Source organism: Falco biarmicus, chromosome 6 (genome assembly GCF_023638135.1).
Source record: "Falco biarmicus isolate bFalBia1 chromosome 6, bFalBia1.pri, whole genome shotgun sequence".
In the NCBI taxonomy this organism is placed as follows: Eukaryota; Metazoa; Chordata; class Aves; order Falconiformes; family Falconidae; genus Falco; species Falco biarmicus.
In genome coordinates this window covers 72,010,424-72,034,101 of record NC_079293.1, presented here as the reverse complement: position 1 = coordinate 72,034,101, position 23,678 = coordinate 72,010,424, and the positions used below count along the sequence as shown (strand labels likewise).

The 23,678-nt window shown below is 42.0% G+C and overlaps 1 protein-coding gene across 2 annotated transcripts in view; it reads right to left on the bottom strand.

Annotated features, from left to right (window-relative positions):
* The window catches only part of INTS9 (integrator complex subunit 9), a 72,882-nt gene that overhangs the window by 29,039 nt on the left and 20,165 nt on the right, over positions 1–23,678 (bottom strand). For both annotated transcript variants that reach the window (XM_056343524.1, XM_056343526.1), the window contains 5 exons: positions 21,750–21,870; positions 19,557–19,691; positions 14,299–14,410; positions 7,463–7,643; positions 4,954–5,014 (listed from right to left, as the gene is read on the bottom strand). In XM_056343524.1, the coding sequence (XP_056199499.1) occupies positions 4,954–5,014; positions 7,463–7,643; positions 14,299–14,410; positions 19,557–19,691; positions 21,750–21,870 (610 nt within the window). The remainder of the gene's footprint in view (positions 1–4,953; positions 5,015–7,462; positions 7,644–14,298; positions 14,411–19,556; positions 19,692–21,749; positions 21,871–23,678) is intronic.

The following is a 23,678-nucleotide window of genomic DNA, read 5'->3' as shown; positions in this document are numbered from 1 at the left end:
AAAGGAGTTTCTCATTCTGCCTTGCCAGAACAATTTGACTATTCATTCATAAAGTCTCTACCTCCACAAAAGGGATGGTGCAGAGCGTAGCACCCATGGGTCACATTAAAATGGTCAGGGAGATGGCTAATTCCTCAGCTGTCGCTGTGTTAGGATGGGACATTCCCATGAGCCCAAGGAATTTGGTAAAACACCACAAGCTGGTTCTGGGATACCAGAATAATAATTCTAAAAAAATCCAAATTACTGATTTCTGCACTACAGCATTTCAGCTAGGCACTATGGAGCTTAAGTCTAACCCTATTTAGACAGTTGATCCTAGAATATAACTGATACAGTGCCTTGGAAGTGGAACTCACCACCTCCCTTGGCCAGTCTGCTGTATTCACAAACATTTGGGAACTCTATGTTTTAACTTTGCAGAGGCTTCCAACATCACTTCAGTTTGAGCTCCTTCTCCTCTCTTCCCCATCACAATAACTGCTGGTGAAAAACCGAATTGCCACTTGTGTTTAAGCGCAGGGGAGAGCCATCCACAGAGCAATCCATCCCTTCCCTAACAGACTGTTTCTCTACTCCACTTTGTAGTTTTTTCTCCTGGGAAATAACTGGCTGGAATGTACAGCAGCCCTGCTCCAGATCCTAACTCACTCCAACAGAGTCACAGCAATCTTCACCCCAGTGATCACAGATCACAGCCTTTAAAAAGAAGCTCTTTCAGCTTGTGCACCGCTAAAAGGCTGCAGAGATGAGACTTCAAAAGCTTGTGCAAGAATCTGGACACTCTGTTCGTATTAACTTTAGTAGGAATTGATGTCCAAATCCATCTCTGCAAGCCTGAAGCACTTTAGCCCACATTCCTTGCTCATAACAGCGGGAAATTATATTCCCTGTTCACTTGGACTGGATGTTAGGAAACAAACTGCCACCCCAAAAATTTTACACATTGATTGTGTGGGAGGAGATAGGATGAACACCTACTACTACATTAAAGCAGAAGTAATGAGAAGGATGTAGAAGTGTTCTGGGTTCTCTGCAAAGTTGAACAGTGTGTCTGGTTTTATTTAGCACAGCAGAACAAGGAATGAGTTCACAACAGGTAACATAAATCATAAACGTGGAAAATTTCCATGCAAAGGGAATAAAAAAGCTTCAAACCATGTATAGGAAGAAAAGTAAGGTGAAATAAAAGTAACCGTAGAGAAGATGAAAATCCTGTTATTTATCATCTTACAACAATAATAAAAGGATGGTTAAGTGAAATACGAAATACAATCATAACTGATTAAAGGAAGTAAATGCTCTTTTATAGTAGGTATGAGGCACCACTGGAACTCATTGATGAAAGAGACTACATCAACAATTCGTGGTATTTTTTGCCTTGTTTGTTTTTAAATCTTGCTGTTTATACAACTAAGGGGAACATTGAATTTCAGGACCAGACAGCATGCTGGGCTGGACTTGTTCCGTAGATAATTAGAAGCTTATTTCCTGGCCCGTCCCTTTCTGATGTATCATGCCAGGCATGTTATTAATGCTTGCTAATAACTAAGAGGCATGTCTGAGTAATTCCCTATTTTCTTCCAACAATTGAGCAGCTAAGCACATCTTTTGATGATAGGCAATTTCCACATAGGTTACACTGCAGAAGCCTACCATTGCTTTGAAAAAAGTAAGGCAATTCTCCACTAACAACATATACAAGAGAAATGATCATTCAATGTCTGTTTCTGATACTCATTAAAAACTCCCTTAAGCATTAGTAAGCAGAGCTCCTGCTTGTGAGGTTGTGGAGTCACAGATTTAGAGAGTGTGTACCTAAGACAAAAAGGGTGGCTGCTGACTAAGGCTCTAAATTAGTAACTGGAAGCCTTGAGCCCAAGTCTTCACTCTCTCCTAGGCTGATGGTATAGCCATGGACAAGTTATTGAGGCTAGGTCTGTATTAAGACCATTTTGCTTGGTAAAATTACAGCAAAATATCATAGCAGCTGAGCCTGCTGTGGATACTCTTCGCACAGGCATAGCAGGGTTTCTGCCAGGGAATAAATAATACCTTTGTTAAAGATTGTACTAAAAAGAGGTTATATAGATGTTTCACATTATAGGAGTTACATATACAATGTCAACTACAAGATTTTGCCCCTGTTCTGTTTAGACTGTTTGTTCCAACTCCTTATTTCATAGAAGTAGAAGAAACCCAGCTCCTCCCCCATGCCTTGGAAACAATACGACAGCATTAAACCATAACCAGCTGTAGGTACCACTAAAACTGGAACGCAGCCCAAGGCAGCTGAGAATTACAGGAGTAAAAGGATGACAGTAGCTGTCCCTCAGAGGACAGCAACAAGGAATGAAAGACACAGCTGAGCAGTGGGTACCTGACACGGGCATCTTGGCTCTGTGCTGGTGACCATGGCTGTCTTACATGTCAGTCACCTATACAAATGTCAATATGCTTTGATTGTTTAAAACCAAACTAAACCAAACCATGCACCTTACAGAACAGAAAAGAGCAATCTGATCCAGTGTTCTCAGACTTCAGTGATTTATGACCTTAGGAAAAGCACTAGATGAAATAGCAGTCTCAGTCTTTCTCTGCCTGGGTATTACTTTGCTTTGAGTTTGCTATTAAGCCAGACTTTTCAAAGAGTGTTGCTATATGCCTTGGGCCACTGCCTCCCACCACACAAACTGGTTTTGCAGAACAGCCAATATGTATCATGAATTAGCAATGAAGAGATCTGTTTAGTCCATTGTGGGGCAGAGTAGGGCAGGCTACTCCACTTCCCAGTGTTTACTCCACTTTCCAGTGTTGATACAGCAGCTGTAAGTGAACACCCAAACACACAATCTTAGTTGTGTGAGATGACTTACTGTGAAATGTGCTGTACTTACTTCAGATGGCAGCTCAGTGCTGAAATGCCTGAAGGCTACAGCCATTTCATAGTTTGGGAGCCACAAGGATGTGCATACACATTATATTGTGTTATTTAGCACAGTTAAGACAATTCTTAGGCAAAAACTTATGAAGCCTAAGAATGGCTTCCTATCAATGATATCCATAGGTCTAGATAAAGCTGTCTGTACATCTCATGACAACATGTCCCTAGCTTTGTGGGTCGTAACGTGAATGATTTGGTCTTGTCAACTAAAGCCTGTACCTGTAGCAGGCACATTACTCCCTGTGTGTGCTGCATTTTGTCATAAGGAAACTGATCTGTTATCCACTGCCAAGTCCTTTCCTAGATAATTACCTTGATCTACACAATGAAGCACAGAGGAATGTCTCAACAGCTAAACAATAATTTGGCAAAATCTCATTATCAACAGGCCTCTGGAGAATATAAAATGTCCTAAAAATTAGAGGACACAGTTATCACTCTATAAACACAAAGACCTGTCATGTAAAATGGGTTAATTAATCCAGTCCTTGACAGCTGCATGTTTGGCTTCTCATTTTGGAAGGGCTTTTACTTAAACCTGCCAGTTCCAATGCATATTGTGAACTAAAATTTCAGAGCAATGTCTATGGTAGCATATAGGCTGTTTAGTGAAACGAATAACACTGTGGATCAACAAAGACACCCCAGAAAGCAGACATGCAGGGGAAATTAGAAAGCATAGTCAGCAGCATGGCTACAGAGTTCTGTACTCAGAGATCAGGCTTTGGAATTGTTTTATCGGTGTGGATGAATTTTTTGGTTACAAAAGGAGTGGTGAACAGGTGGCTTGCCCTGCAGTCTGCATTATTCTTGGTAACAGATTATACATAATTCACTGCGCATCCTGCTTGAAATGCATTCAAGCATCTGGAAAGTGAGGACTTCTGGTCAAATCCTACTTCCAACAATACCTCTGAAGTACCTACAGATGATAGATATGATGGGCAATGGCAATTTCCAGAACAAGTCCCTGATCAAGACACCTCAGGTGTTAAAAAACCCCACCCCAACCAATCCCTGAAAAAGCATTTAATTTCTAGACTCTTAAACCTGCAATGGCCAGTCTGCACATCCCATCAAACAGTTTTGACCACAGGAACTAAAAGAGCCAGTTTTCTGAGACTGCATGCCCCAAATAGCTCACTGTCTCACAGCAGCGGGATTTAGCTAACATTATTTCTTTGTCCCATTTCTTCCTTTCTCAGCTTGCCTCTCATTTACTTCAGTGGGAAATCTACCTGTTCCCAGTGGAAAAGTAAGTTTTCCTTTCTTGATATGTGAGATAACTCCGAAGGCATGAGTTATACCACATTTACTTAATGTCTGGTTGGCTAAAACTTCCCCTCAAATTATTATTTTGTTGCAGGGAAGATCTTCTCAACATATGTTGCAGGGAGATCCCCCAAACACAGGAACCTTATTCCTCTTCGTTTCAGTAAGATGCTAGCTCAAGTAATTTCATTTAGAATTGCCAATGACAGCACTTAGTGCTGCAAGCTTTAACTTTTTTATATCAAACCTGTCTCTCAAGATACCATTTCTCCTGCAGCAGACAATATGGTGCCTATTTCAGCTAGGAAAGAAGGAGCTAGGATGACTAAGCTCTCTCTGGTAACAAGCTCTTAGTTTTACAGACTTTGAAATAAACTGCTTGGACAAAAGGAACATTCGTGGTTGCAGTCTGATAAGAGCAAACACTCAACCATGTGCATGCCAGATAGCCTTCTGTGGGGGAAGAAGTAAAATAGGCAAGCATATGTAAGTTACATGCTGAAATAAACACCATGATAATTTTTGAGTTGAGGGAACACCATCATTCATTCCTCCTCCACGCTCCCAAATCAATCACAGAAAGCAAAGGGGAGGGGGGGGGGAAGTTGTATGAATAATGACACAAAACTTAAATAGCTGCAGAAGTGTTCATCAGAAAAACAACAGCCACACAGGACTGTGTTCCAGAAACCCACTCACTGTGATCTTAGCAAACAGCAAGACCATGGTTTACTTACCTCTGCATGGGGAAAAGGAGGTTCTGGAAGATATACCTTTGTTTGTTTGTTATGACACAACCTTTAAAAGAAAAGGAAAACCAGCTGGGTTAGAGAGGTGCAGGACATCCTGCAGTATCTGCTGCCATCTACTGTTACGCTTTTCCTAGAAAAAGCCATTTTGTATCTGTGGCATCAGGTGCAAAATCACCAATTTGTTTAGTTGCTTCCAGTCTTCCTGTTTAGAGGACCAACATCTACAGGACACGACAACTCAGTCATAGCGAGATCACGTAGAGAAGGTGCAAAACAGCTGAAAGTAATTTTATATACACTATGTAACAAAACTCATTTGCTGTTGAAGACAAATTTCTAACTCAACATCCATGCCATTGCATAGTCCAGACCTCAGCAGTTTTTGCAAAGCCAAATCACTTGTCAACAGAAAAATTCCACTTGCCTCATCCCACTTCTCAGCAGTGGCTTGGTCCTCTTGTTCCTTATAATCTAATTCCCCTATTATTTTATTAGTGCAGCTACAATGTTGGTAAACTGCCTCTCACCATGTCATAATGCTCACTGTTACCTGCTATTTTACATCAATCCTTTATTTCAAAAATATCAATACTGGAAGTTGTTGATTAGCTGTAGCCAGACTCCTGATTCATCCCACTACAGAAGTTAAAAAAAGGTATTTGTCAAGAGATCTGTATGACATTACAACTACCTGCAGTGACACTGTACTGGTGGCTTTTTCTGGGAAACACTACCCCTTCTCGTACTTTCCTTCACTTTATTAAAGAGCAATAAGCCTGGGTCAAACTAAATTTGATAAAGTCTGAGAGATACTAAGAGCAGGACATTTCTTTTAGCTGACTAAATAGTCGAATTAGAAGGCTGGAATCCCTGAATTTCGACACCACTTTTGACCCTAAACCTCTATTTTACAGATGTTCAAACTTTGCCTTCATTTTCACATAAGTAAAACATTAATCTTACACATAAATGTTTGGAGATTAGCTAATGCTGGGTTTGACTTTTGAATATAAGCCACTACAGCAAAGCAGAATTAAAAAACACAGTGTCTGAACACTTGGGTGCCTGAATTGTGCCGGCTAGACACAGCAGACAAAATGACCCAACTGGCACATACAATATTCCTACCACTTTGACAGTATTATTGTAACAAGAACTATGCAGCTACCACTCCAGCTGCTCCTGAAATGAAATCACCATGTAAATACAAACCAAACCATTGTTTAACTGTAAACTACATGAGCCAACACACCGGTGAGTACACTGAAGTTTGGGTAGGACACCAAGGCTTGATTTTCCTACTTTTGCTGAAAATAATGTGATCAAAATTCACCAGATTTCAATCCTCTTTACAATTCTCCTGAGGGATCAGTTCACATAAGATTTCCAAGAGCTCCCTTTTCTTTCCTGAACTCCAGATTTAAAAAATCTGGAGATGAAGAAAAGCTAACTTACTCTATTTAATAATCTAAGAGCATGTCTCCATTTATAAGAATTTAGGAACACTTACACAAGTGGTTGGGTTCTCCTTTCCAAGGCTCAGAACCACAGAATGGTTGAGGTTGGAAGGGATCTCTTGAGATCACCTAGCCCAACCCACTGCTTTGTCAGCTACAGCAGGTCCAGGAGTGTGTCCAATTGGGTTTTGATGTCTCCATAGACAGAGACTCCACAACCTCTCTTCACAACCTGTTCCAGTGTTTGACCACCCTTGCAGTAAAAAAGTGTGTTTCTTTTGTTCAGGTGGAATTTCATGTGTTTTAACTTGTGCCTCCTGTTCTATCAGTGGGCCCTACTGAGAAGGATCTGTCTCCCTCACCCTCATTTCTTCCCATCAGGTATTTCTACACATTGATAAGATCCCCTTGAGCCTTGTGTTCTCCAGGCTGAAGAGTCCCAGCTCGCTCAGCCTCTCCTCATCTTTGTGGCCCTGTGCTGGCCTTTGCTTCAGTAAGCTCATATCCTTCTTGTGCTGGGGAGCCCAGGACTAGCTACAGCACTCTGCACGCAGCCTCACCAGCACTGAGCAGAGATGGGTACCCTTCCCTGACCCGCTGGCAGTGCTCTGCCTAATGCAGCCAGCCAGAATGCTGTTGGTCTTTTTTGGCCATGAAAATACATTGCTGGCTCAGCAAAATTAAGCCTGAAAAATCTATTTTGCTTATACAGGGACACTGTGGTATAGTTCTGGGGCACAGGGTAAGACATGTAAACAGGCACAGCTAAAATTCACTCAAGTCAGGTAGATAATTTAATCATCAGTGCAAGTACCAAAAAGCACAGATTATTTGAGTTTGCATGTTCTATAGAAAACGATGCTTCCCTAATTACAGAACATCTACTTACACACACACGCACACCCTTGTGACTCAAGGAACGTGTTCACAATCCTAATCAAGTATATATTAGAATACGTAGAGATAACCTGCATATATCTATTTATCATAGCTGAGTGTGTGAACTGAGGCTAATGAAGCAGCCCTTTAACACCTACCATTCAGCAAAGATCTGGGAGAACTCGAGGGAGCTGTTGGCAACAGGCGAAATGAAATAAAAAGGGACATTGGAGAGTCCGGCAGAGTCAATGTACTGGTACAAGCACTCCAGTAGATCGTATATTACTCCAGAGGGGTAACAGGGAACCAGCACATTTCCTCCATTCCGGACTGTCATAGCTAAGGGAGAGAAAATGAAAAAAATCAATTAATGGAATTAATATTTAAACTTTTTAATAAATTCATTTAATCCAAATATTACATAAGGTATAAAAAGAAGCTACTGCATGAATTAGCAGCACACATTATGCATATGAATTGAGAGAAACACTTCTGATCATTCAATACATTTATTTACTGCCTTCTCCAGGCTTACTGGAATGAACGCTTACACTTCATCAGCCGGGGGACATCTAACAGGCTGAGCACATGCACAACTCCTGACACGAGGGGGCGGTCTTGCACCGGCACATGTCGGTAAGTAAGCGGCACAAAACACCTCACCAGCAAAATCAACCCTGCTCCATCTATTAGCTGTCCACCAGAGGGGAAGGACAACGGTTCGCGGGTCTCAGCCTAGAGCACTGGACATGGTAAACCGCTCTGTACTCGGTTTTCAGTACTCTAGACAAAAGGCTGAATATGTGCTATTTCAACCAGCTCTCGAAGCTGGAAGAGGGTGGAGCCTTTCTGCTTTCTAAAAATTCTAAGTATTTCTGTTCTTTCCATATAACAAGGACAATTTAAAACTTCTATGAATTGCAGACAGCATGGGACTAGAGAAAAATGAGAAAAAGAAAAAAGAAAAATAGGTTTATGCTATAATTGAGACAGATCTGAGTACAACAGCAAGAGCATGTAGAGAGCAAACATTTTGTTCTTTTGGCACAATGAATTACAGAAATGCTGCACCTTATGGGAAAGTGGAAATACTTTCTCCAGCAAACTGAGCAATTGCTGCCTCACTAGGATTTCATCTGTGGTTGTGGGGTAAAACCATCTACTGATGTTAATTGCAGTGCAGCAGCAGTAACGTTATGCATCAAGGCATTACACAAAAAGCTGTGAAAAGAGCCTGAAATCACATATATTGCATCCCAACATAATCACTTCCTTGACTTCAGTTTATTGACAAGCTTTGATGGGGTACGGATTTAGCACATTAAGGGTCCTTCTGCCCCACCTATACGCTCAAGGAAGATTTTTATGGCTGAATGTTTAAAGGTTTTACAGAGTCTAGGGAAATGCGCAGACTGTAGTAGGATTTTTCACATGCATTTAGGTGCTTAACTCCTTTTAGCAGTCAGTGCCTGTTATGTGATGATCTCAACCACAACTGGTGGTCAAAGACACCTTCTATATCAGAGTTATAACTGCACTGAGGTGGATTTATTGCCTAGGTTTTCTCCAGGTCACATCCAAACTCTATCATCAAAGTATCTGTGAATATCAACAGCAGTAGTTTGCATTTGTCCAGAATTCGAGATGTTACAAACATCCCAGCAATGTGTTGTATTATCCCTCCTACATGGGTGAGTCTAAACTACCCCATCTGTAAACAGGATGTGAAGAGAAGAATGAAGAGATTAAGAATATTTTCAAAGACATCCGGGGCCTGAAAGTTAAGCCTCTGGCTCCAGAACCAGAATTAGCATTGCTTCATTATGCACCCAAAAATTCTACAAAGAGCAAAGGTAAGTACCTATATCCACGGGCCTGAGACAGGGGATGCAGAGTGCAGGGTGCATTAGTGATCAGTAGAAAATGCTAAGGAAAGGCTATGCCTGCAGCAATGTCTCTGCTCTGAACAAAGATACACCAAGGCTGCGTGTTACCATGAAACTAGCTCCTTCTTGAACTCGGGCTCCAACTAGTTTCACCTGGTTAAGATGAATGGCTCACTCCTCCCTTTGAAGAAGCTGGAGGAAGAGCTTTCATCTAACGATGGGCTGGTTAAAGGATTTGTCCAGGCCATGAAAAATGTGGGTTTCTTTCCTAAACGTTTGTGGTGGGTTGACCCTAGCTGGACACCAGGTGCCCACCAAAGCCACTCTGTCACTCCCCTCAACTGGACAGGGGAGAGAAAATATAACAAAAGGCTCATGGGTCAAGGTAAGGGCAGGGAGAGATCACTCACTAATTACTGTCACAGGCAAAACAGACTGGACTTGCAGAAATTAGTTTCATTTATACACCAAAATAAAATCAGAGTGGGATAATGAGAAATAAAACCAAATCTTAAAAAATACTTTACCCCACCCTCTCCCTCCTTCCCGGGCTTAACTTCACCCCCAGCTCTGTCTCCTTCCCCCGAGCAGCACAGGGGACCAGGAGTAGGGGCTGCGGTCGGTCCCCCACCCGCTGTCCCTGCGGCTCCTGCCCCCCGTGGGGAGGGTCCTCACCCCCTGCCCGGCCCCAGGGGGGTCCCCGCGGGGTCCCCAGCCCTGCCCCCGCCCGGGCTCCTCTCCCCACGGGGCCACGGGCCCTGCCAGGAGCTGGCCCAGCGCCGCTGCCCGCGGGTCACAGCCCCCTGCGGGCAGCCCCTGCCCCGGGGGTCCTGCCCGGGCTGCGGGGGGGAGCTGCCCCCGGGGGCTGCACGGGCTGGGGGCACGGCCTGCCCGGCCGGGGGCTCCCCACGGGCTGGGGGAGCCTCTGCTGCGGCGCCTGGAGCCCCCCGGCCTCCCCCTGCCCTGGCCTGGGGGGCTGCAGGGCCGCGGCTCCCCCCTGTGCTCGCTCCTCTCTCCGGTCCCACCTGCAAAGGGGGTTTTTCCCCTTACCCCAGGGGCGCTCCCACCATCGCTGGTGGGTCAGCCCTTGGCTCCATCTTGGAGCCGGCCGGCATCGGCTCCATGGGACACGGAGGAAGCTTCCAGCAGCTTCTCACAGAAGCCACCCCTGTACCCCCGGCTGCCAAAACCTGGCCACGCACACCCAGCGCAGTTTGAATTCACAGCTCTGCATTCACTATGGGAACCTCAAGCCTTTTCTGTTGAAAACAATCAGAAATTCAACATTCCTGGGGCCACAGAGAAAATAATGGAGGGTAAGGTTTTTGAGCAGACTCCAACTTGAATTCCTGTTCCCAGGAAAACTACAGAAACGGTTACCAATAATTTACATAAAATCACAACCCGATGAGTGGAGCGCTCTTGCAGCCAGCTGCCCTACCCATCTGGCCAAGGACCCAGGGTTGCTGGCCCCTCGATTCTCATGTTCCTGGTGGCACAGCGATGCACCTTTGAAACTGGCCTTGTGAACACCCCTGCTCCCCAGGACAGGACAGCAACATGGCTATCCCACCAACAAGGTTCTGTGTGACAACTTCTTAGAACACGCTACTCAGTTCCTCGGTGCAAGTTCATTTGTATGTGCTGTGGTCAGCACAGCTGGGTACTACTTCTTGAGGGTGCTCTTAAGTGGTTGCATAAAGAGATAAGAATTACCTCCTAGCTTCTGCAAAATGGGGATGAGAACCTTTACAAGCATATTGCTTTCCATGCAAGCAGCAGGTCCAATCTGGTTCTCTGCACCACTATAGCAACTTTCTATAGTTGTCAGTAAGAGGACACGTATATTTGAAAGCTGTTTAAAGCCCAATTTATCTCTGTGACTGATGGATGCACTCTCTTGATAAAAGTTGTGTAATAATCTTGGCATTTCAAATTTAGTCTCCTTCAGTAGCTCCATAACAAGTTGTTCAATTTACAACTCACAATGAGATACTTGCTTTTCGAACAGCTGCCACCACAAGGTCAAGTTGGCACCTAAAAAGCAAACTGTGCTTTTTTTTCTGCTTTATATAAACACACACGCGCACACACAGAGGCACGACCGCACACGCACACAAAATATCACAAACTGTCCCTATAGACAGTCTGGTAATTCTGCTGATGATGCCTAAGGCAATGTAAAAATACAATTGCTTTTCTTGAGCTGCAGAGTACTGGTGCTGCAGTGCTGAGCACAGGAAAAAGGGGTTTGGGCTAAACTGAGAGGTTGGAGACGTGACAAATGTGATTTCAGTGCTGCACACACAACGCGGAGAGGAAATCATGCATATGACTTGGTAATAATGGGAAACATCATCTACAACTCTACATGCTGGGATGAAAGCAGAGTTCAAGGTGGAATTTTCACACTTCCAGTTCTGTGCTTCACAACACTTATTCACAAACTTGCTGTTACCTCACGATCGTTTTTTGGTAAATTTCTAGTATCTGCTTTAAGAATTTTTACCTAGTGTATTCTGAGTTTCTTGCAAAGTCCCCTGAACACTTTGGGAATGGGAAAAATATCTGAAAACTATTGTGCTCAGCTTGCCTACTCTACTGTTCTTCTAGTAATCTATTGCTTTTTGGACTTTTTTACAGACTTGAAAAAGAAAATTGATTCACTATTTTCTTCTCCTGATGTTGGGTAGATGTGTAAATACCGCTGGCGTCATGTAAAAGACAGTCTTACCGCTGCATTAGTCGTAGATTTATTTAATTTCTTCAGGTTGCTGTTTTTTGACAAATACCAATCAAATTCCAGTTTCTCACAATGGCATTATTTTAAACACGTATCTTCCTTTGGTCTTTAATAATTTTCTAATATCTCTTAGTTTGCCTCCTTCAAGATAGAAGCCAGCTTGAAGACCTTCTGTGAAACCCTCAAAATAGTTCAGAATGTTTCTGTAAACCAGAACAACTTGTGTAGATAAACACCCACCTGTACCTACATATGTAACATGTTTATTTATATGCACTCATCTTTTGGATTTTGCTTTGGCCCAAGCTACATCTCTAAGACTTTAATTTATAAAAGCATTTTAATTAACAATGCTCTCACTCTTGTTTACTCAGCATCCAGCTGTCGCAGTTCAAGACATGAGTGACCACCAAGGCACTTACTAGAGCACATTTGCAAGCAGAGCTGGCAGCAGGGCAACACGTAACACTCCTTGGCTTCTCCAGTACAAAGTCTAACATTTCAGCTCACACTTGCTTCCTTGGTGGTTTAAGGTAAGATGATAGGATGTGGTCATGCTGCCGTCTGTCAGGGGGACAGTAACCGCCATAACAGTCCAGAAGGGACAGAGAAAGGCAACACATCTGGATCTAGTACAATAAGGTCACCAAAGCTTATCTGTCATAGCTCATATGGTAATAAAATTAACAATGCTTAAAAACACTGAAAACACAGAATAATACACACACATAAACAAGCACACACATCACTTCGGAAAGGAAGTCACAGGTGTTAAGAATTAACACAGCTTCAGGGGAGGCTGAACAAGTTCCTGGAAGAGAAATCCACTGAACATTACTAACTACACAAAAGCCATGTCCAATTCAGGAAATTCCTGAAATAAAAATACTTGAAGGCTATGAAATTATGAGAGGAAAGTATCATAGAATCTCACCCTGTTCTACTTTAGGCATCTGCTCACAGCCCCTATCGGAGTCCAAATGTTGGCAGAGAGATCTTTGGTATAACCCACAATTACCATTCTTACAAAATGCCAAAACACACTCCATTAACAGGTATTTACACTACAAGGAACCATCCTGACCCTGTAATTCATCTTTTCATATAAACAAAACCCACATAATTGTACCTTGTACATTCCACAACAGGACCTATGACTCCTGTTTGAACTAAAACGTGTCCTAAACAGAGATACCTGATTTCGATTTAGAGGTGGTAGGTGATGAAGGAGTCTACACTCCTTGTAGTATTTGCCTTTACTCATACTGGGATTGTGGGACAGCATATAGATATTCAGCATCTGTGAATATGCACAAGGATTTTTAAATGAGGAAAAAACCAAAGTATTGTGGCTTTTTTTTGTCTTCTCCAAGGGTACATATGTAAAAAGTAAGGCTAAGAACTTGCACTGGTTTCTGTTCTCAACCTTATTCTGCAGCCTTGGGTAAGACACCTAAATATTACAGCTCAAATTTCTCCCAGGTGGGTAACAGGAACCAAAACACTTGCTCACAGTGAGGAGTCCCTGATTTTGACTTTTAATGTTTTTTGATAACCTTTGTAAGAATCCTCCTACCACCAGTTTTTTAGTCTTCTTTGTAAAAAATAGTTTAAAATAAAGGCAAGATCTCTGACAAAAGAGCAGGCAATATACAGCAGGACAGACATGAGAAAGTACTTTGGTGAAGGAAGGGTGACAGCACAGAGGCACTGAGGTGGGGGAAGGGGAGAAAAGGAGAGAACAGCACTGGATGTGACATTGCAAACAGGCTGGAAAACGCTGCCATTCACACTAATATCACAGCTTTGCAATTATCAGCTTTTCCAGCTGTGAAAGCGTCTGATTAGGTTTTATATTTCTGGGGTCTATAAATATATGTTGATGTATTTTTTTAAACAGAGATTGTGCTGTTTGCTTCTGATATATTTAAAAATCAGGTGTAAGAAGGGAAGCAGATGTGCTTGTTTTCAAAACTGAAAGTCATAAAAAAGCATGTAAAGATTTTACACTGGCTGATATACAGGAAGGAAATATTACTATTTCAGCTGGGAACAATATCCAAAACCTAGGCAACACGTAGTCTGTTGGCAGCTAGAGCGGCATACTTAGCAAACCAAGAGCAGCAGATGATTAAATCTCATTATACCTGTTCCATTCCAAAACATTTTAGGTACAACTTGTGTCTTTCCAAGCACTTACTGTATTAATGACATCAGGAGCACATCGTAAAATCTAAACAGCTAGTTTTATGCCAGAAGCTATAGCTGGACAACTTATTCAGTTCCAGGAATCTCAGAATTATTTCCCACCCAAAGCAATGAATAAGATGATAAAATAGACAGAGGACTTCTTTCAACGACCTACCCAAGTTGCTGCAGAACTCTCCTACCATGCCATCTGGGTTAGCAGTAGGGATTTGTGTAAGACCCGTCAGGATGAGAACATCACTATTTTTAAGAGAAGCCTGGTCCATGGGCTGAAACAGAGCACAGTGAAATAAAATGAGTAACATGAGAGTTATCACACAGGTTTCTCTGCTCTGTACCAAGACTGCAATACATAATAGATAGAGTGACCAAGAAGTACACATGCAACACTTTAAAGTTAACGTTGCTCCATCTGTGGAAACCTAACTGGAGTTATTAAAACACACACAACTGTTTACCTGCATACTACAGCCCAAAACAAACAAAGGAACTGTAAGTAGTCTCCATAGACTAATAATTTCATGGCCTAAGGAGCTGAACACTGAAAAGCCAGTAATTTGCTGAGGATGTGGCTGTACAGTCTGGAACAGTTTGACACTTGCATTCCTATATCTGGCTACGCTAGTTTCTAACACCCTTCCCTTTGTAAATCAAGGTGTCAGCTTTGATTTCCAGGGCTCACTGTCTACAAGGGACAGTATCATCTTCCTCAACCATTCAGTGGATTCTCTTTGGAAGAGGTAAGATCAGAAAAGGACTTAGGGCTCAAAGCTCTCAATTGTGTGCATGAATCTGAATGCCACATAAGTCCCTCCCCTGACTGTGAAGTCTGCTCTTCTGCCTGCAGTATTACAACCATGACGTTCAAATACTCATTTCATATTGTTTTTGCAGGCCTTTTCAGATGTCTGCACTTGTGAAATAGTAAATGGCTACTGCTGGTAGAAAAGAGAAAGTGGTTTAGATTCCTTAATATTGACAAAGTTTATTTATCTAAGTAATAATCACTTACATTAATTTTTTAATGTAGCTATAATATCAGGCCAAACAGACAAGTATCAGAAATCCTTAAAAGTCAGTAGCTGAAAACAGGTGAAAAATCGTAACTTCAACTGCACGCACACACACACACACAAAAGATAGCATTCCCAATGCAACACCAGAGCTAAAAAAATAGAAAAAATGGCCTCAAGTTGTGCCAGGGGAGGTTTAGATCGGAGATTAGGAAAAATTTCTTCACTGAAAGGATTGTCAAGCACTGGAACAGGCTGCCCAGGGATGTGGTTGAGTCATCATCCCTGAAGGGACTTAAAAGACATGTAGATGTGGCGTTTAGGGACATGGGTCAGTGATAGACTTGGCAGTGCTGGTTTTATGCTGGGACTCGATGATCTTAATGGTCTTTTCCAACCTAAGTGATTCCGCAATTCTATGGTTCTATAACTTGGCTTACCAGTCTCCCCTAGTGAATCTGATAAGCACTACACCCTCCTCTAGTTCCTATCTTTGAAGACTGTGCTAAAGGCTAAGCTATGTCAAAGTGAAAAAGATGTTTTCATAGGGCTACCACCTCTGATCCACTGGATCTACAGAGTATGTTGTACTGATAGCCTTACAGTCATAGCCACAATCCTAGATCATGTGGTTGAAGTGCTCAAGGTAGCTATCACAGCATCTATCCATGCCATGGTGCTTCCTGGGGGACAGATGAGTTTCCATCTGCACACTATATCCCGTGAGCTCACAGGTGTAGCAGAGGGACTGACAATTAAATGGTCTAAGGGAATAGCGTGGCAACTTGGCCACTGGCAGGCAAGCCTCACCTTAAAGCAAACATTGCTACTGCCTTAACTGCATAAATGCTCACACTTTTTTTTAATGAGGTCAATCATTTGATGTGTTTTATATTGGCATTTTATTAAAGCAGAATGAAAATACATACCCACTTCTCTCCATCAGTAAACAGACATTCAGAAATCGTATTTAAGTGTGACCCGATACTAAATACATATTATTTATACTCAAAATTTAGCGTAATACAATCTTGAAAAGGCAAAATCCACTTCTCTCTCTGCAGATGCAATACAGCTATGGTGAAAAGTTAACTTTAGCTTTGCTCTGGGCTGGAATGCACTTCCCATAGCTACTATTCAAGCAAAGGTGGGCAACTGCAGGGAGCTGCGTGGTATTTTACACTTATTTATCCTCAAAAGACCCTCTGCAATCTTACCAACCGGGAAGGATCTCTGCTAGAAGAGACTGGTGAAGAGACTTCCTCTACTGAACTTAGAAGACCACTGTGCAGTTAGTTCCCTTGCTCCACATCCCCCAGTGCCATTCTTAAGAGGTTAAGATCTTGCTTTGTTAAACATGCAGAGGAATTTCATATCAACTTCAACAGAAGTTTATGCTGTGCGTCACCTTGTGGGACCAGACCTGTTATGTGAGATTTATTGCAAACTTTGACTCTCCATAGCGTGTCCATGAAAATGAAATGCCAATAATGCAATAAAAAATAATATCGAATCTGCCTGTGATAATGTACATAATGATTATGCCATATTAGATACGCATAATTTCAGATGCTATTGCACTGAGAGGGCTTGCATTGATTTTTGTGGGTTAATGTAAAGAATATGTCTTAAAAGGCTTTTAGTGACATGTCTGAACCTGTGCTGTCAACTCCTGTTCTCCACTTCAGTGGCAACAGTGTCAATTCTAGCCTCAGTAGAGGGTGAGGCAAAATTTTCAACAGAAACCATCTGGCAGAAGACAGAAGTAAAGGGAACAACTAATGGTGCCAGACCTAACTCTCAAACAAACCCTTTATAGCTCTTCAGTTATTTTCAGCAGCTATGAATATAGTCTTGCTGAACCCTTCACCTGCACTTCCTGCAGACTTGCTGAGGATTTCACAAGATATTTCTGCTGCTGCATGCAAGATCAACCCAACAGCCAGCATTCACTTCACCGTTTCAGCTTATCCTGGGCCATGTCTAAGCTAACTGCTTCACTTTCTATCTCTTGTCAATAGAGATGGACCAATTACAGATGTACCATAACTCTGCTGATGACAGACGTAACCTGGATGTAACTTCAGATGTCAAGAAAACGTTTAAGGTGTAATTTACACCAAAGAAGCAACCCCACTCTCTTCCCGTGACTGCTAACTCTAACCTGTGTTGCCATCTCCATTATGTCAGCACTTAAACCCCAGTCCTGGCAGAAGGGAGACGAAGGGAAAGATTGGGCAGGGGCCCAGTTTAGGTTAGGTGAGATGAACCTTACCCTGTTTGCACCCTAAGAGGAGATGCTTTGCAGGCTATTACTGTGTATTACTAGACACAATGTAGTAAGAGGATGAAGCATTCTTCCATTTGTATGCCCAAATAATCTGCGTCTTATCACCCTAAACAATCAAATGGCTGATGAAAGCTTGGTCAACTGAAGCTCATTTTTAATAACTATGAAGGGAGTTCCAGAAGACTGGGAAAGTGCTAAGATTTCGATACTACTCAAAAAGCTCTGGAAATATTTTTACATAAACATATGCTGATTAACTGGATATCCTTTCTAAAACAAAACACACTGACTGTTTTCATACACTGTTAAAAGATGGGAATTTCATTGTGACTGCCCACCACAATTCTATGGAGAAACAGGTTAGAACAACAAGTTTTCACTCCCTGATGAAAAAACTGCTGATTTGTTGAACACTATTTTGACTCTGTGCCACTCAAGATACTGTTATCATTACATATTGTTTGTCAAACATCAAATAGATGAAGAGCTGACTGGCTGCTTACAAAAACACACTAGTCATTACAGAATCACCATATTGTAGGAGCTTGTGCTGGTGTTCACAGGGATTAACACTAGGACAAAAAATATCCACTGTCTTCAAAAAATATCTGGAAGGAAACACAAGACAATGATGATATCTAACACACAAACAATACGTGGTAACATTTGTGATGTGGTAAGTAACAAGAAAAGTGCAAACTGAATGGAATTTTAACTAGCTGGTAAACTATTCCTTCAAATTATGTGTTAGTATAAAATAATGCAAAGTGCAACAGACTATATGCTAAAAACTGAGGCTCTTAGAGAGCATGTGGGACAAGCAACACTCAGCAGCGTGAGTGGTCCAGGCTTCTTCTCTTGGCAGCAAACAGAATAGGTCCCTAAGGTTTCAGGTAGGCTCGCAGCACATTTTCCTACACTTGTTAAAGCTGAATCCACCCTGTCTAACTGCTGCCACTTCTGCAGGTTGCAGTGAATGAGTGCAAAACTGCTGCTCATGGGCTGTGCTCTTACCAGGCAGTTTATTCACACACCATTCCTGCCACGGAGAGGCAATTTCCTTAAGAACGGGGATTTTACCAGAAGTTTCCAGAGAAATGTTTGCCTTTGGAAAACGATGAAGCATGGCCCGTCCAATCTGACAAACTGAATCACTATTTCATACCAACGAAAAGAAAACCCTCTCAGTTACCAAACTACTTCTTCTAGTGCAAAGCTTCTCCTCACAGAAATATTCCACTCATGTATCGTCAAATACTGCTGTTCCTTCACTAGAGGTGACAAAAGAGCAAAACCCAGGCCAGTATTAGGCTGATGAGAAAAGGGAATTTAGAGACTGATACATTGCACGCAGCTAAATACAGCCATACTATTAAGGATGGTTTATCTATTGTAGTTGTTCAGCTTTTATATGAAAGATGCTCAGAAGCAAAGCTCTTTAGAAGATACTCACCTTGGGGGAAATTACTTACTGATCATGAACCTGACACATTTTCAAAATTATTTTTAAACCTGCTAATATTGCTTTTAACTATTTTGACAACTTCTGAAGCACACAGTACTGCAAACTTCAAACCATTCTTTGCACTAAGAATTTATGGATCTAGAGAGAATTAATTTACTGGAAATTACATCTACAGCACTATAAAGACTTTGCCCTTAGCAGAGCAGGGTGGAAAAGTTGGCAGCCAGTTAGCTATCATTTCTCCCAAGGAAGGATGTTTCAGAAATGATATAGAAGCAGTCTGTGAACTGTCTGTAAAGACTCTTCAGTGACATACGGATTTTAAAAAAAAGTCACTAATGCTCTATTGTTTAACTCTCTTGAAAATTTCCTTCTAAGGTGAAGAAGAATTTCACAGCTGGTGAGTTAACATCAAATCAGCAGTAACAAAGAATTCTAGTTATCTTTCTCCAATAACTATAGATATCTGTCCACTTATCAGGGTAGTATGTCTTCTCAATGACCGTTAAGTCTAGACAATTGCTAATAAAGTTACCTTAGTAAAATCTCTATACTACAACTGATCCCAGCTGGAATAAGCCCCTCTATTTTTTTTTGAGCAAAGACACTTGCCCCTGTAGAAGACTAACAAAAGTCAGGGGCTGTACCTGAGGGTGTGTTGTAAGTAGAGAAGATCCTGAGACGTAGGAAACCTTCTCATAGTGTGACTGGATAATCCAGTTGGAACTTCCAAGAGCGTAGCCTGAGCTCAGAGGGGTGACCTGCACAGCACCAAACAGCTCCTGAAACACACAACAAGAGACATTAACTTCAGTGAGCTCCCAAGAGAAATCAGGTCACTTTATCATCAGTAACATTAATTTTAAAAGTAGTTCTGCTGTTCAAAGCCTTTATGAAGCTAGTTTCCTGAGATTTTTTTCTTCTGGTTTTATTTACCCATGTCTACCAGAATATATGCTCTGAGAAAAGCTTTTCCTAAGGTAAAGTCATACAGTTTCTCTTCCATGTGAATTCTATTGCATCTAACTGAGCTCACACTGAACTATAACTCTAAATGGAGGAATCACCCGGGGTCTTGATCCTCCGCCTGCCCTTGCTGTGTTGAAGAAGCTTGTAGGAGCTTTACGTCTTTGAAGACTCTACACTCCCTTAGCCAAATTTTATTGCTATTGGCCAGCAGAAGAGAAGGAAGTACAAGTAGTTCTTTACTGATACAAAACTCTGTTTGGGTTACACATTTTGCTGTGGAAAACAAACTTCAGACACACTTTCTAACTTTATTTCTTTTTAAATGCTATCTACTGGTGGTTTAGAAACAACATCTTGCAAACACAATCCAAGTTTCAATTTCAGCTCTAAGCATAAGCAACGCAACAGTTGTCTCCTTTCCAGGTGTCATCAGAAAGTGTATTGCTTTATCCGTATGCAGTACTGTGTTATACTTGTTTTGAGAAAGGAAAATAAGCCTCCATGTATACCTCACTAATGTGATCTACTTTCTGGTTACTGAATAATAGAACAAGCATCTGATTCATGCAATGCTAATGATTTTCCTAGTATCTCAATACATATTTGGATGCCTTGCAAAACAAGGCAGGGTCTCCATCCCCTGGAGTGTGTAAACCAAGGCTCTAGATTCTGCTAACATACAGACATGTAAAATGGACAGCAAACTGTTCTTGATGCTGTTACCCAGTTTTGGATTAACTGGCTAATTAGGGTCTGATTATTTTAAAAGTTAGCTTTGTGATGAGATAAAATATCTCTTTTCCTGGTAACTATAAAAGAATGATTGGCTCAAGATGCACAGATCTAAAATTAGGCAAGATGCATCCACACTGTGAGGACAGTTGAAAACGAACAGTAACCACCCATGGATACAGAGGAGTCCAAATGCCCTCCACCTGTCCAGTTGCTAGACAAAGCTGCAGCTGTTACTTACATCAGCAGCCATGTTAGTGGTGGCTCTGGGTCTTTTTTTTTCACCAGCTATAATACAGCACCACACAAATCCAGATCCACCAAATTTAGTACACAGTAACACTGGTTACTGTTTCAAATTGCCTTACATATAAACAGCAGTCTCCAAACCTCAGTGGCCTATCACTTAAGAAAAGGGAGCAAATAAAAAGCTTTGGGTACACAACTTACTTTAAACCACCTTTTTATTTCTTATGGCCTTGAGCAACAACAGCAGGTATCATGGCCCACATGCTGCCCTCCAAGCCATAAGGGAACAGTGTATCTGCAGATTACTGAATTGTTGGTTTAGTTCGTTCTGGAAACTACACTGGATTATAGTCAATGGCACTATAGAAAACAAATGTTACCTGGGAACCCTGGGAAAGGAGTTTTTCAAGTTCAGGTCAAACCATTAGGTTTTGTTTACAATCCCTAATTTGCAGTATAAAAGAAAGTGGAGGCTAAAGCACTCATAAGATTCCCAGAAGTGAGATACGGTAACTCAGAAGGGGATGTGGCTTACAGACAGAAAGGATACATTCATTTGGTACATCCTCCCAGCTCTCAGTGGGCCAGCCATCAACTCCAAATTTGAAGGTACATCGTCTTAAAATTGGCATCCCCAAGGATGAGGAAAAATAAATGGATATTCACTGATTTCACCAAACAAGAACCCTTCCTGGGAGGCAGACTGAGGGCCATTCAAAATAATATTCTTTTGCTTTCCTAGGCTAGGGTAACTAGATCTTACACAGGATTAGAATAGAGAAGGAAGGGCATTTCCAGAGAAAAGCTGGAAAACAAGTTGTTACTGGTGACCTGAGGACTGGGAAACAAGTTATTACTGGTGACCTGAGGACAGCTTTACGGGTACTCACAATTTTCTGAGAATACCCCACCATCTGGATCTTACTGAGTGCAGCATTCACTTCTGGCATGGTGTAGCACTTCCTCCACATAGACACCTCCACTGCATCCTTCAGAGGGGCGGGCAGCAGTCTGCAAAGATCAATGGGGCATGGGCATTTTCAAAACTTTCTGATGGACTGCCAGCTTTTATACTCACTTCAGTATTCTCCAGATCTTACATTTTTCTCTTTTTTTCTTTTCATTTTAAATATGTGTGGTGCTTCAAAGTGAGGAGCAAGACTTCCTGCTTATTGAGGAGCAGAACCACACTGCCTGTTTCGCCTCATGCCAAAGTCTGCTCTCCTTCAGCTCTTTGTCATTGTTCATATTCAGCCCTTTCATCAAAGAAGTAGCTGTGATGAAGGTGTTACAGCAACTCTTGTGGTATTTTCACCACTGATGAGATGCTGGCTGATCTGACATGTCAACATGAAATGCACCACCAGAATTGGTAGAGGTGACTGGGATCTTCAATCAGTGTCTATTTTGCATATCCTAAGAATGTGAAACTAGAAGTAACCCACAATCTTGTCATTAAAATACAGGTACCAGCCCATGAACAAAGGCTGGCTCTGCTCTCATTTTTGTCACCAGCCTCTTACAAGAGCATGTGCCCCTGCACCTCATCCTCCTTGCCTTCAACTCACGATACCCCACTTGCCTTCCAAGTGTACTGGCAAGGATACATTAGCTGACACTGCAGAGCTCTTTGAAATCCCCTACACGGAAGTATTTAAGATGTTTTACACCAAAGTAAAATCCATCCATTCTGCTCTTCACAGACATTGCAAGTTAGCTGGACGGCGTTGTCAAGGGAAGAAGTGAACTATAATGTCACAGGCTGTAAGAGAGATGGCTAACTTCTGGGAAATAAATCTTCCTTAGCAACATGAACTGAGGCAGGAAGCAGCACAGCTGCCAAATGCGTAAGAAGAATAGGATTTTTTTTGTATATTAAACCAATGCTAAATCAAAGGCTAATTCAAACCAATTTCCAAAGATTTATGGAAATTGGTCAAGTTTCTTTGATCAATTTGTTTAAAGGCATTTAATTTATTGTTATATCTACTAGGTCAGTGAACTCTTCCATAATTTAAGATACTGAAGAAAGGATTAAGGCCAGATATTGCCAAGACTGCTGTACAGGTCTAGTGCGATAACTGCAATTCCAGCACATGCTGGCTGAAAGCACACTGTGCTTAAGGAAACAAACAAAGCATTCAAGGTCTTTTGGGGAAGTCATAAGCAACAAAAGGCCAAACAATGTGGATAGTTGTCCACCACTGCACTGAAGCAAATTGCCTGTAAAAGCCTTTAACCTACCATAAGAAACATTTAGAGTTGGATGCTTTCAGGAGCTTCTCTTCTGGGAAGAGGAGAATGTATCTCCATGTAATGGAGAAAAGTGGGGAATTGTCCTTGGTGATTGATAGAAGTTTCTATTAGCCTTGACTGTGGCTACACTGTAAATATACTCTGCTCCCTAACAGAAGCCAGTGGCACCAGTCCCCTCCAGCAGCTTCATTCCTTGCTGAGTGGCCTTCAGAGAGAATGAGGACTGATGGTTCCTCAGATGTGCCCCTGCTGGCATTCACCTGTCACCCACGCTTTTAAAATTTGTACAGGAAGTTACTAGTGGATATCTGAAAGTCTGGAGTGAATCTACTAATACTACGGCAACACCCTATTATGGATCACCTCCTAACAACCAGATGTATGTGGGCAGGTGCCACGACAGTCAACCTACTGCCACATACGGGCAGGTATCACGAAGTAGCATGCTTCGTGGTTAGTATACAAGATTTATGCTTAAGAAACTCAGAGGCTTGTATTCTGAACCTGACATCTGCCTAGAGACAGTCCCTCCCGTTCAACGCCAAGGATAACATCTGGTATAT